The sequence below is a fragment of the Paroedura picta genome, chromosome 12 (assembly GCF_049243985.1).
Source record: "Paroedura picta isolate Pp20150507F chromosome 12, Ppicta_v3.0, whole genome shotgun sequence".
Taxonomy (NCBI): Eukaryota; Metazoa; Chordata; class Lepidosauria; order Squamata; family Gekkonidae; genus Paroedura; species Paroedura picta.
In genome coordinates this window covers 15378657-15392408 of record NC_135380.1, presented here as the reverse complement: position 1 = coordinate 15392408, position 13752 = coordinate 15378657, and the positions used below count along the sequence as shown (strand labels likewise).

The 13752-nt window shown below is 45.7% G+C and overlaps 1 protein-coding gene across 3 annotated transcripts in view; it reads right to left on the bottom strand.

Annotated features, from left to right (window-relative positions):
- The window catches only part of UNC5D (unc-5 netrin receptor D), a 365178-nt gene that overhangs the window by 17557 nt on the left and 333869 nt on the right, over positions 1-13752 (bottom strand). For all 3 annotated transcript variants that reach the window (XM_077307138.1, XM_077307140.1, XM_077307139.1), the window contains 2 exons: positions 9630-9794; positions 3446-3624 (listed from right to left, as the gene is read on the bottom strand). In XM_077307138.1, the coding sequence (XP_077163253.1) occupies positions 3446-3624; positions 9630-9794 (344 nt within the window). The remainder of the gene's footprint in view (positions 1-3445; positions 3625-9629; positions 9795-13752) is intronic.

Genomic DNA, 13752 nt, shown 5'->3' with positions numbered 1-13752 from the left:
AGAGAAGAGGCCCTTGAACTCTGCAATGGCAGCATCTCAAACACCAGAAGTCCCGGGAAATGGACTTCTCGGGCCATCTGAGATGTTAATATTGGCATCAGGTGCTTAGAAATTAAAATAAAAGTCACAGAAGAATTCCTGTGGGGCACAGGGATTACTTTGGATTGCAGATGAGCATTACATGCCTCCAAAGTTCATGTACTCAGCCAAGTCAGTAGGAACTTTGATGGCATCACTGATGACCTGCTTGACAGCTTCTGAAGTGGCCCCTGTTGCCATCCCACTAGGGAAAGTCTCATGTGCAGAGATGAGCAAGTGTTTGGCTCCCTGTCATTAAAAGTTTCACCTGTTGATTTCAGTTTGGGAATGTTGAGGAGTGGATTTTTCTCCAGCCAGCTGGCAACCCTACCAGTGATTATTTCTCTAATTAAAGCACAAAAACCTGGACACTGCAGAAAAAAAAGGTAAAGCCAGGAGGTCCGAAGCCTTCTGGAAAGTCATCAAATCTTTGCCTTGTAATTCCTGGCCAAATGTCATCCCTAAGCTTCCTCACCAAGGGGTTGAGCTCTGTATTGACAGATCAATAGATAAATGTTGCGCAAAGTACTAACTGAGAACATCCTGGCACACAAGACTGCTCCCTTCCATAACACACTGCGGATCCAGGAATCTGTATTTGGGCCCTCAATGCAATCCAGTTGCCTTTTGCATTGTTTCATCAAGCTGAAGCCATTGCTTCACTGGAGGTAATGTTAGTCCTCAGATCCTAAATATATTATATTATAAAGGGGTGCATTAGTTCCCTTAACATTTATCCATTATTTATTTACATCGTTTTATAGCCTAGCCCATCTCTGACATTGCCAAAGGTCTCGACCTGAGATCTTGGGCAACTGCTGCCAGCTAGAATCAACCAGGGGTAGTCGACCTGTGGTCCTCCAGATGTCCATGGACTACAATTCACATTTGCTGGCAGGGGCTCATGGGAATTGTAGTCCATGGACATCTGGAGGACCACAGGTTGACTACTCCTGGTCTATCACATCCAGCATCCTGTTTTTTTCCACATTAGCCAACCTGTTTACAGACAGACAGAGCCCATGCTCTTCATGAGTCCGGTCTGCAAGGCTAATACACTGCTCAGGTATGCCAAGAAGGTATCTCTTTGCCATCTTCTTTTCTTTAATAATAGATATCCAAGTTATTGAGAAACACAAGGAGCTCTACAGCAACAAAAAAGCCAACTCAGGAAATGCCACCAGCCAAGATTAGCCACCTGTGCTCCCTTCTGCCAACAGTGCATCTCTTGGTTTGGAAGCAACATGAGCAGACTGTGGGCTGGATAGTTATTCCAAGAATTCAGGGGGGGGGGGGAGAAGCATCCATCTCCAGTGTGCCTCTGGTGTCTTGTTTCTTTTCTCTCTCTGCACAATTAGTGTAGCCAATGGCAAACACACATGCTTGAGTTCCAGAAGGGACAGTGGGTTGTTCCAAACCACAACTCTAACAAATGCCCAGATTAGGAGCTTGGAAAGGCACCCAGTATTTCAGAGGTACAGTGTTTGGCTGGAGTTGATTCCCTCCCACCTCCACTTTCAAAATGAGGAACAAGTTCTTATTCTGTTTCTTCAGCAACACAACGGTTTTCAGTTGTAGGCTCAAAGCACAGAAACAAAACATCATGTGCTGCTCGGTTTTCAATTCCATCTAGGCTGATAAACAAAAAAAGGAAAAACCCCTCTTGATTTCTGGGAATACAGCTTAAAGTGAAATTGATCAGCCTGGAGTTCCCACAACATGGTGCCCACTGACACTTTTCCTGGTGTCCATGAAGTGTTGAGAGAGAGTGAGTGAGAACAAGGTTGGACATTGGCCCAGCAGTGATTCTGATTGGCTTCTGGAGACCTGACAGGCTGGACAGATTAAAATAATGTTGAAGTTTCCACTGTTCCCACAGTTTCAGTTTAGCTCTCTCTGACTCATCTTTTTGAGTGTATTTTTCAAACGTACCTTCCTCCTTTCTCTTATCCTTGGTCATCCTCTGCATATGTGACTCTGCCTCCTGCAAGCCCCTTCCCTATAGTTTGCTCCGCCCCTTGGGTCCAGTGCCGTGTCAGACTTCCAAAGGTGACCATGGGCTCAAAATAGTTGTGTACCCCTGGCCTAGACTCTTTGCTCTTCTGAAGTTGTGCCTCCTCCGCGGGATGTCCCTATTGCTTTATATGGCCTTATGCCAATGTTGCCATGGTACATTTTATTGCCTTAGATTCAGCCCTGTCCATGTGGGCATCCCCAGACTTTTGCAATCAGTGGATTCATCTCTCCTCCAACCATGCTAGCTGGACAGGGTGGAGACATTTTGTCCTCTGCCCTGGAGGAAGAATGCAGAAGGGGAGTGGCCTGGCAGGAAGCACATGTATCATCACAACTCTGGAGGCCACATGGTTCATAACAGTTTTCCTGCATATGCAAAAAAGGGCTGATGCAGGTTAGGACCCTGTTCACTGTACATCTTGAAAGCCCTGTAAAATGCAAGGCCTACAGAAGGTAAGCAAAATGTATGTTGGTAGTACATGACTGAACAGCATATGAAGAATAGCTTACAGGGAGCATCAGAGGAGATGTATATTGAGATAGAAACTTCCTGGCATTTTTTCAAATAATCTCCTCCTTTGTCTTGATTGTCTCAATTGGAGACTTCCTGCTTCTATAAGTACCTTCCTATTTGCCTTCAGTTGAAGAACAAAGGGCAATCAGTTAGTCCGCTACGTTCTCCCTCTTTCCTCTCTTCTTGATAAAGTTGTTTCTCCAATAAAACTATTTTATTCTTTAAGCAACATCCCTTCTCCCTCCCTACTAGTCATTCAACTGGTGCAGTTGTTACACATGAGGCCCTGACCCTGGGAATAAACATTTCCAGCATCATAAGTGGCTCTGGAGGGATGGGTCAGTGGGTAAGACCCTGTACTATCGGTATTCTCTGCTGGCAGTTTGCTGAACCCAAGCCATCATTTCAATGGTGCTTTAAATATTATAAATTACAGTTATCTACAGATATAATCTGAACAAATTCAAAGGATGCCTTCAGGACATCTGAATGCTGCTCATGGCGCCTTTATAGATTGCCCCCCCCCCCCCGACATCAGCAGTGACCCCAGGTTTCCCGGATAGTTCCGCCGCCATCAGGTGGGTGGGTTGGGTGGGCTGGGGATTATTTTTAGGTGTTTTTATGTATTAGGGGTTTTATGGGGTTTTGACATGTTGTCACCCGCTGCGAGCCTTAGGGGAGTGGCGGGCTAGAAATCCAACAACAACAACAACAACAATAAATAATGGTGTGTACGCTTCCATTACTATACAGGTACTAATACAAAACAGAGACGACCACCAAAAGAATTGGTGATTCACCCCACAAGGGTTGCCCTACAGAACTCCCTGCAGTCACCTGTTGATGCTGTTCTTCTGTGCTAACATCTGCCAGTCTTTGCCTTTGGAGCTCGGCGTGTCAAAAGTGGCACATATCCGCTGCCGAATGGAGTAAGGTATCTTGAAGGCTTGTGGGCCCATCTGAGCAGGAAAGTTGCTGTCCTCGTGTGCAAAGAAAGGGATAGTTTCTCTTTCATTCTGCACGCAAAAGAAAACACTTATTGGGTCATGCAGCCCTTGAACCAGCATCTTTAATTACACTGGAAATCACCGTACAGCCAGATCCCTGTTTGCGGAGACCAACTCTTCATGACACTTAAGGAAAGACATTGAAATGTAAGCCAGGGTCCGTTTAAAAATCTGTGCCAAAGTCACCCACGTTCTGCACGAAACTGAACATTAAGCATATGCACGTGCTTACTTACATAAAAGAATGTTCTTTAAGATGGCTACGTATTATTAATGGACTGATCACTATAAAAGTAAGTGGTACCTGTTGGGGACAAAAGAATTAAATGTCCTTGGGAAAAAAAAGAATGACAATGTCCCTTAATTGCTCTAGATGATTCCTTAATGGGAGCTAATTGTCAGCAGATGGACTTCTGAGAGCTTCCCCTCCTTCTTTTAGTTTTTTTATTTATTCTTTGGCTTATGCACTACCCCTCTCTGCAAGTGGGCTGGATACATCAATGGATTAAAACAATTCACAAGAAGTCAAAACAATACCCCCCTTCCCGGGTACCATCTTCAATCTGGCCTGCAGAACTGGCTGTAAGCAAGGCATAGTATACCAAGCAAGAATAGGGGTAACCTGAGAGGAAAGGATGATATTAAGCCACATGATATTAGACCACCATGGCTTCCACCATAGGCTTGGCAGAAGAGTGCCGTCTTATAGGCCCCGCAGAACTGTAATAGCTCTGTCAAGGCCCTGATTTCAGCCGACAACTCATTCCACCAGGCTGGAGTGAGGGCTAAAAAAGCCTTGTTCCGGTCAAAGCCAGTTGGGTGTCTTTGATGCCAGGGATTACCAACAGACTGACACCTGAAGAATGAATTGTTCTCTAAGGAACATATTGGGAGACAGTCCCTCAGGTACAAAGGGCTCAGACTGCATAGGGCTTTACAGATCCATGCCAAGCCCTTGAACTTGACTGGCAACCAATGCAGCTGCTGGAGGGCAGGTCAAATGCGTGCTCTCCATGGGGTCCTTGTGAGGACCTGAACAATTGCATTTTGCACCTGCTGCAATTTCCTGGCCATGCCAATGGTAGCCCTGTGTAAAGCAAGTAACAGTAATCCAGTAATCTGAAGGTCAGTGTTGCATGGATCACTGTAGCAAAGTCTTCTGGGGCCAGGTAGCATGTTAATGGCTGCACCTGGCACAGATGGTAAAATGCCTGGCAAGCTACCTTTGTGATCTGAGCCTCTATAGAAAGGGAAGCATCAAAGATCATCCCCAAATACTTGCTGGCGTGCAAAGTTGTCTTTCACACACCCTCTAGGCAGGGAAGACACACTTCTTCTCCTGGTCCCTTCTTTTGTAGCCACAGGACCTCCATCTCTGGGTGGTTATGTTTCAGGCAGGTCTTCTGAAGACCCAGCCACAGTCTTCAGGCACCTAAGGGTCTATTCAGTCAACCGCCCATCAACACAGAGCTGGGAGTTATCAGCATACCAGCTCAAACCCTTGGATTAACTGTGCAAGAGGATGTAAAATAGCATCAGGGAGAGAATCGCACCTTGAGGCACTCCACATGGGAGTGAACAGCAATGCAACTCCTCTTACCTGATAGCTTCTGGCCCCAATCTGAAGGAGATCAGGATGACCCCCAAATAGCCATATCAGCAAGGAGGTGAGCTAAAGGCTCACGGTAGAGATTGTCAAACTCTGCTGTGAGATCCGCCTTGGTCTAGTTGCCTTCAAAGGGCATCCATGAGGGCAACCAGTGTCCTTTTCACCTCCTGGCCAGGCTGGAAACCAGACTGGAATGAGTCCAAGATTGATGTTTCCTCTAAGAAGTTGTAGCTGCTCTGTGGCCGCTTGCTCAACCACCTTGTTTTTGTTCAAGGACCCTCCTTCCAGATGATGGGCAGGGAATGGACTGTTTGTGTGTTTGCATAAAGAAAAAGCACTTGGAAGATAGGAATGGATTAAGGCTGCTTCCAAACATCTTCGAATAATGCACTTTTCATGTACTTTTCAGTTGTTTGCAAACAGATGTTCCCGTTCCACACAGAAAAATCCGGATGCAAATGAATGCTAGAGCGCATTAGAAGTGCACTATCCAATGAGAGCAAAAGCTGTCAAAGCTGCCTGGAATTGGGACTCCCTGTTTCAGTAAGGTGCCCTCTTGTGACCAGTAAGGAGGAACTGGGTCCCACTGTGACTTTCTCCCTCCATCCTTATCCTGCTACGGCTTCCACTGATCAACAGAGAGGTGTAGGGCTACCAAGCTGAGACCAGGAGATTTCCTGGAATTGCGCCTTATCTCCAGACAACAGGGATTACTTCACCTGCAGGAAAGGCAGCTTTGATGGGTGGACTCTACATATAGCATAGAGTTTAGGAGCAACAGGGGTCTTAGAATGACATTGCTGAGCTCTCTTGTCTACTGAAATCTCCCCCCCCCCCCAAAAAAAAAATCTCCTGGTATTTCCCAAGCCAGAGTTGGCAATGCTTGGGAGTGTGACTGGGTGGAATAAGACTAGGGAGGATGGCTTCCTTTGGCCCACTGTGGCCTTAATAAAAAGGGCCAGAAAAAACCTCTTATTAGGTCACTTGGCTAAGTGACACTGGACCATCTGGGAAGGGAAAAAAAGGAGCCATACTCACTGGAAGTTTTGCACTGCCACGCCCTCTGCAAATATTGCACAGCTTCTTACCCGTCCCTGAAATGTGGTTGGTATTAAGAAGCTCCAGCTTTATCCTGACTGCCAGGTATAGTGAGCAGAATGGTGCATGATCACATGGTCATAGGATGATGGATACACCATTTGCCAGATCCTTAGTTGGGGGGGGAGGGGAAGGGATCTCCATCTGATTGCCTTGCAACTCTCTGCCTTGCAAGAATGCCCCTTTGTCTACATTCATGTTCCACTTGTATATTTATGGGGGAAAAGAAAATATTACAAAGATACTACTGGTCTCCAATCCAGTTTCATACAAAAGAAAGCAAGATTAAGCTGGCTCTGAAACGTCTTACTGACAAAGTAGAAAGCACATAACAAAAAATCAGGACCCATTGTTAATGGTATATAAAAGCTCATTCAATACACTCATTACCATTTTCTGAATTCTTCTTTTTCTGAATACTTCTACCACTGGTATTTTTTAAAATTCTTTCGACATCCTTTACAAGTTGCAAAATAAAGTATTTTCCTTACAAGGTCTAGAATATGAGAAATTTTTATGAGAAATTACGCACGCATACACATACACACATAGCGGATAGAATTAAAGCCACATATATATTTTGATTTCTGTATTCAGGTTCAGTAGCATATTGTTATCTGTATTACTCATGATAGTAGTGAGTAATTAATACCATGGATAGATGGAAACTTTAGAGAGAAGGCATCATGGTACAGACCTATCTTATCAGATCTCCAAAGCTGAGCAGAGCTGGTACTTGGATAGGGGATCCTCAAAGAAGTTCTGCAGAGAAAGGCAATAGCCAACCAGCTCTGCTTCTCTGTTGCCCTGAAAGTGCCGTACTGGGGTTGTCAATCATGATGTTGACATTTACATACAGAGATGGAACTTTCACCTATTCTTGAATACCAGTTGATGAGTGGAAGAAAAGAGAGGGAAGCTTTGACCCTTGTGTCTCTGATTGTGGGCATTCTAGGGGAATCTGGGTGGCCACTGTTGGAAAGAGCATGGTAGACTGGATGGACCATCAGTCTGATTCAGCTGAACTCTTAATATCATTGAAGCAAACAAACAAAAAAACTTCTGAAAGATAGCTCCTGTTGATGAGAGCCAAGTTGCCAGTAGATGTATGAAGGGTCTGACTAGTAGAAGGCAGCCATACGAATGAAATGCTGGTGCATTTTGCACAGAGGGGTTCTTTAATGCTTCAAGCTGCTTTCTCTAACATCAAGCCATTACTTGCAGGCATTCCCTGGTTTGTTCGCGGGTTTCTTTCCCCCCTGTTTGCCTTCAAATCCTTGTGAGCTCTGTGAGTCAGGAGCTGTGTTTTTCATGTGTCCTTCTCCCTGTCTAATGCAAGAGGATACACTCCTCGGCTGGGACGTCTAGGTCCTTCTGCAGTATAAATATTTCATCAAAACGGTACGACAAGCCTTTTCATATAACATTTATGGCGCCTCGCAGAAGACATCCATGCAAAGTAACAGGAATGCTGTAGATACATCACATTTCCCCCCTGATTGTCTTAAATTAAATAATGCAGCAGATTGGGCAGGCTGGACTCAGAAGATAAGCTGCCTGCTACCTTGCATTCCAAAGCACCAGTAACAATAAGTTGACACATCGAGGCTTGACGGGGGGACGGGGGCAGGGAGAGATGCTGACTCAGCAGTCTTTTTTTCAGCTTTTGGAGACAGGGTATGAAAATAAATTGCAGTGCCAAAGAATCTCTTTGAAGGAGCAGTTGTTAATGGGAAGCTCACGGAGTTCTACAAATAGCTGTCTGGCACATAAAGGTAAAGGTATCCCCTGTGCAAGCACCGAGTCATGTCTGACCCTTGGGGTGACGCCCTCCAGCGTTTTCATGGCAGACTCAATATGGGGTGGTTTGCCAGTGCCTTCCCCAGTCATGACCGTTTACCCCCCAGCAAGCTGGGTACTCATTTTACCAACCTCGGAAGGATGGAAGGCTGAGTCAACCTTGAGCCGGCTGCTGGGATTGAACTCCCAGCCTCATGGGCAAAGCTTTCAGACAGCTGCCTTTCCACTCTGCGCCACAAGAGGCTCGTCTGGCACATAAGGGGAGAAGAAACCCCGTATAAAAATCTTGCTCCTAATCCTACTTTTCTCAGAGCTAGTATCCCTGGATTGTATCGCTATAGACTGCAGGTGTATAACTCCAAATGATGGGACGTTCATCCATTAGAAAATTTCCTTGTACATTAAAAAGAAAGGCTGGCCTCCCAGGCCAGATTAGAATTTTTGGGGCAGATCTTGCATAGGATGGTCTTTTTTGCCTTTGTGTTCCTTCTGCAACTCCTTACAAGAGACAGAAAGGCTTGAAGAACCCAGATGAGCAACACAGGAGGCTGCAGAGCAGAGAGGGAAAGCAGGTAAACCGTCTCCACCTGCCTTTGGCACCAGTTGAGACTCATGTGCTAGTAAAAGTGTGAAGTCATGAAGGTGATTCTTCCATGTGTCTCCTCCTCCTTACTGCGGCAGGCTGTGTTACACAGCATTTGGTTCACATAGGCTCCTATACAGTAAATTCTCATTTATCTCAGTGTGCAAAGAGCCAGTTTGGTGTAGTGGTTAGGAGTGCGGACTTCTAATCTGGCATGCCGGGTTCGATTCTGCGCTCCCCCACATGCAACCATCTGGGTGACCTTGGGCTCGCCACGGCACTGATAAAACTGTTCTGACCGAGCAGTGATATCAGGGCTCTCTCAGCCTCACTCACCCCACAGGGTGTCTGTTGTGGGGAGAGGAATGGCAAGGCGACTCTAAGCCGCTTTGAGCCTCCTTCGGGTAGGGAAAAACGGCATATAAGAACCAACTCTTCTTCTCCTTCTTGAGCTGATGGCTGAACTAGGATCTGAACTAGTAGCCTCCTGGAGTGCAAGTGAAGCTCTTGCCCCTAATGCTATAGCAGCTCCTTCCATTCAAATACTGGTAAGACTTCCAAATAATGATAACAGCAAATATCCAGTGTCTTTAAATGGTTCAAAAAGAAAGACAAGAAAATAAATATATATAAAAACAAATGGGCAGAAGAAGAAGAGTTGGTTCTCTCTACCCAAAGGAGTCTCAAAGCGGCTTACCGTCACCTTCCCTTTCCTCTCCCCACAATAGACAGCCTGTGAGGGAGGTGAGGCTGAGAGCCCTGATATTCCTGCTCAGTCAGAACAGCTTTATCAGTGCCGTGGTGGGCCCAAGGTCACCCAGCTGGCTGCACGTGGAGGAAGAGCAGGGAATCAAACCCGGCTCACCTAACCACTACAACAAGCTAGCTGATTAATAGAAACCGGATGGTGGAAGGGCAGCTTACCTCTAGAATCGACGTCTGGATCTGCAAGATTTGCTCGTGGCCCTTGACTTGTCTGACACAGATTTTGCACGAGAGCTGTGTCGTGGCAGGAGTGTAGCGCTCCAGGGAAAAGGCACAGTGGAGTGGCTGCTGGTTGCTGCGCCACACGCGTGAAAAAGGAACTTCCTAGAGAGAGAGAGAGGTGGGTGGGCAGCAGTTTAACAAGGAAGAGCAAAAACAAAATGCCTGTCTAGCCTACATTCATTCTATGGAATGAAAGGCATCCCAGGAAGATATCCCAATTGCTCCAGACTAAACCCAGGCTTTCTTAGCTTCAAAAATGCCTGTTTTGATTGGTTAGACCAGCCCTACCAATGAGGACCAACGGTGGAGTGGCCTTTGGAACAGGTGATTTTTGAAGCAGGCAGGCAGGCAGGCAGGCAGGCGGGCGGGCGGGCGGGCGGGCGGGCGGGCGGGCGGGAGGGAAGGGAGGGAGGGAGGGAGGGAGGGAGGGAGGGAGGGAGGGAAGGAAGGAAGGAAGGAAGGAAGGAAGGAAGGAAGGAAGGAAGGAAGGAAGGAAGGAAGGAAGGAAGGGAAGTCATTGTAGAAAGAAATGAGCATCCAATTGTCAGACTGTAAGGCAAACATCACTGATACCGGTTTTTCAGTTGGCTGCTGGATTTGTTTTAAGGTTACATTTTCATTGTCGTAAGCTGCCTTCTGACTGATGAAAGACAGGCTAGAAATGCTCTAATAAGCAAACAAACTTCCCCATATTGACTGATTTGGGGAAGGGTGTGTGTGAGAGCAACGGCACTAGTTATGTTATAATCAGCTTGTGATACCAATTCCCTCTGCCCACAATACTCCTTTTTCTTTCTAATCAAGCAGCAAACTTATTATTTTCCCCCAATTAGAAATAAGATATCTTTGGACTTGGTCAGGCAGCTGAGAACATAGCTGATCTAAGCACATTCACAGAAGTGGGTTATTTGAACCTCTTATATGGTATGATTGAAATTGTCTTGATTGCTGTTTTTTTTTTAATAATAATAAAAAGTAATTCTAAAGCTAACTAAAAGAAGCAGGGGTGCATGGCGAAGTCTTTCCTATAGAATCACTGAGGGTCGGACACGACTGAACGGATGATATCATCATCAGTTCTAAAGCTGCTTCCACCTCATTCTCCACAACACAAAGCATGGTGGGTGGGGCTGTGTCCATGTCAAGCTGTGTGTGTCAAGCTGCAGCACTTATTGTGACTCCTGTTGGGGTTTTCCAGGCAAGAGGCTAACAGGTGGTTTTGCCATTGCCTGCCTCTGCGTCTTGACCTTGGACTTCCATGCTGGTCTCCCACCCAAATACTAACCAGGACTGACCCTGCTTAACTTCTGAGCTCTGAGAAGATCCAGACTAACTTGAGCCATCCAGATCAGGGCTACACAATGCTACTGTTTCCAATATATGCCCCACCACCACCTCAATTATACTGGTTAGAAGTGGCCTCTAATCTAGAGAACAGGGTTTGATTCCCCACTCTTCTGCCTGCAGCCAGCTGGGTGACCTTGGGCTGGTCACAGTTCTCTTAGAGCTTTCTCAGCTCCACCTATTTCACAGGTTGTCATTGTGGAGAAAGGAAGGGAAGGTGATAGTAAGTCACATTGAGACTTCTTCTGTGTCTGTTGTGGGGAGAGGAAAGGGAAGGTGACTGTAAGCTACTTTGAGACTCCAAGCAGATTTGGAATTCAACTAGGAGCCAGTACAGCTGCATCATGGCAGGTCAGATGTGACTCCTCCATCGTGTATGAGTGAGGAGTCATGCCAATGCATTCTGGACTAGTTGCAGTTTCCGGATCAGCATCAAGAGAAGGCCCATGTAGAGTGCATTACAGAAATCCAGTCTGGAGGTGTCTATCACATGGATCATTGAGGCTAGGTGTTCTGGGGCCAGGAAAGGTGTTAGTAGCTTTGCTGGGTGAAGATGGAAAAATGCCACCTGAGCTACATTAGTGATCTGAAAGCTGCTTTGGGACTCCTCCAGTTAGTGAAAAGTTGGGTATGAAAACAACCCTCCTTCCATTGTAAAATCCTGAAACCAAACCAACACAACACATAACACAATGTATTGTGTAAACTTTTGCATTCCTCAGAATCCTTCTTTATTTATGGTTCAATTTCTAGACCACCCCTTGCTGACTGGCAAGCTCAGGGCAGTTTACAACAGTTATATAAATCTAAAGCTATAAAATCTAAAAACATAGTAAAATACAAAAAGTTCCATAGCCACCATCGTTTAGTTGGCAGATACAGTAACTATGGTAGTAAAATGTCCCCTTCACTTGGGGAGTTTCATATAAGGGAGGGGAAAAACATGAGAGGAGAGAGGCTGGCCTGACGTCAGCCATGGGCCTGGCAGAAGAGTGCCCTTTTACAGGCCCTGCAGGCAGAGCCATCTGGGTCATTCACTCCTCATCAGACTGGACATCAAGAACAAGAAAGGGTCAGGGAGAAAAATTCACTGTTTAGTCAACCTGTGGTCCTCCAGATGTCCATGGACTACAATTCCCATGAGTCCCTGCCAGCAAATGCAAATGCATTTGCTGGCAGGGGCTCATGGGAATTGTAGTCCATGGACATCTGGAGGACCGCAGGTTGACTACCCCTGGTTTAGACTATGGTATCAAGGCCTTTTGGCTTATATCTTGTAGGACATCTGTTGGATGTTCAGACACAGGTAATATCTGCTTCAGCGTATGTGTCATATGGAGAGGAACACTGAAAAGAAAATGAGTCAAACATTTCCTTTCTCCCCATGCCGGTCTCGTCCTTTAAACTGCTGTCTCAGCGGCTCAATTTCTGCTCTTAAAATGGTCAAAAAACAGAAGTATAGGTTAAGCACTGTTCCTCCCTTAGGACAGGGCTGTAAAACAAGTCCTTGTAGCAGTTGATGGCTTTTTGGACTGTATCTTAGGGATGGAGTTCCCAGAACGCACAGAAAGAGCAAGGACAGTCCCTGCTGCTGGGGCCTCAACAGCTGCCTGGCAATGCCAGTCCCCCTGACACAGGCCTAGAGAGAGGTCCAGGCACTGCAGACCTAAGAGAACTGCAAATGGGGAACTACAGCTGTTGTTGAAGCTGTGGGGAGAACAAGGGGAAAGCAAAACAGAGCTGCTTCATGGTTTTCTTCCGGATTGTTCGGAGCCACACAACGTGGTGAACTAAAACAATTTGTTTAGAACCTGACCGAATGGCAGCAAGACTCTGATGGTGATAAAAAAAAAAAAACAGGAAGAAAAAGATTAAAATTGGAGCAACTGTAATTAGATTTTTTCCCAGAGAAGTTATCTTTTGTTCCCAGTTGGGTGAATGAAAAAAGTGTAGGTAGTGAAGAGAGAGTCGCTGAGCCAAAAAGAATTCTGGGGAAAGTAATTAGATAGGACAGAACACAGGGGGGGGGGGAATGAAGGTGTAAAGGAATCTAGAAATGTTTTTTGGTTTGATTCGGCGTTGTATCTAGGCTCCTGCCAGATGGTGAGAATGTAAATCACCCCTTGGTAGAAACCAGACACTGAAGTCTTCCACCGTTCGAACTACACTGGAAGAAATTGATGTTTTAAGATGGATGTTTGATACATGGTTTTTAAAAATAAAAATAAACAGCATTTCCCAAATTCATCTTGGTAGGGGACACCAACCTTTAATGAGAGCGACTTCTGAGTAATGGGAAAAAAGTATATTGCAAACTATCCCTTAACCAGCATGTTTTGTTCTGTCCTGGAGATGGAATTGGGGCTAGGAAGAGCACTCTATGAAATAAAAGGTTAGGTCTCCCCACCCCACCCCTGTCTACAGCAGATCGTTCCCAAGTATTTTACAGACTCTTTTCAAGGATGCACAAAATACTCTGCAAAAGCCAGCAAACTACTAGTAAGTCACTAGCGACCTGTGGGAGAGCCCTGATCTCGAGGATATACACGCACCAAAGTAGGTTTTGAGCTATGTGTTCCTACCAGGATGAGAAACGCTGTTTTCGATTATTTATACGGGTCATTTTCCATTCCGTATAAGTTATTTTACTGCACTGTGAATTGCCTCAGCCCACATTCATGCAAAGGCAATATATAAATGTTTTCAATTAAATAAA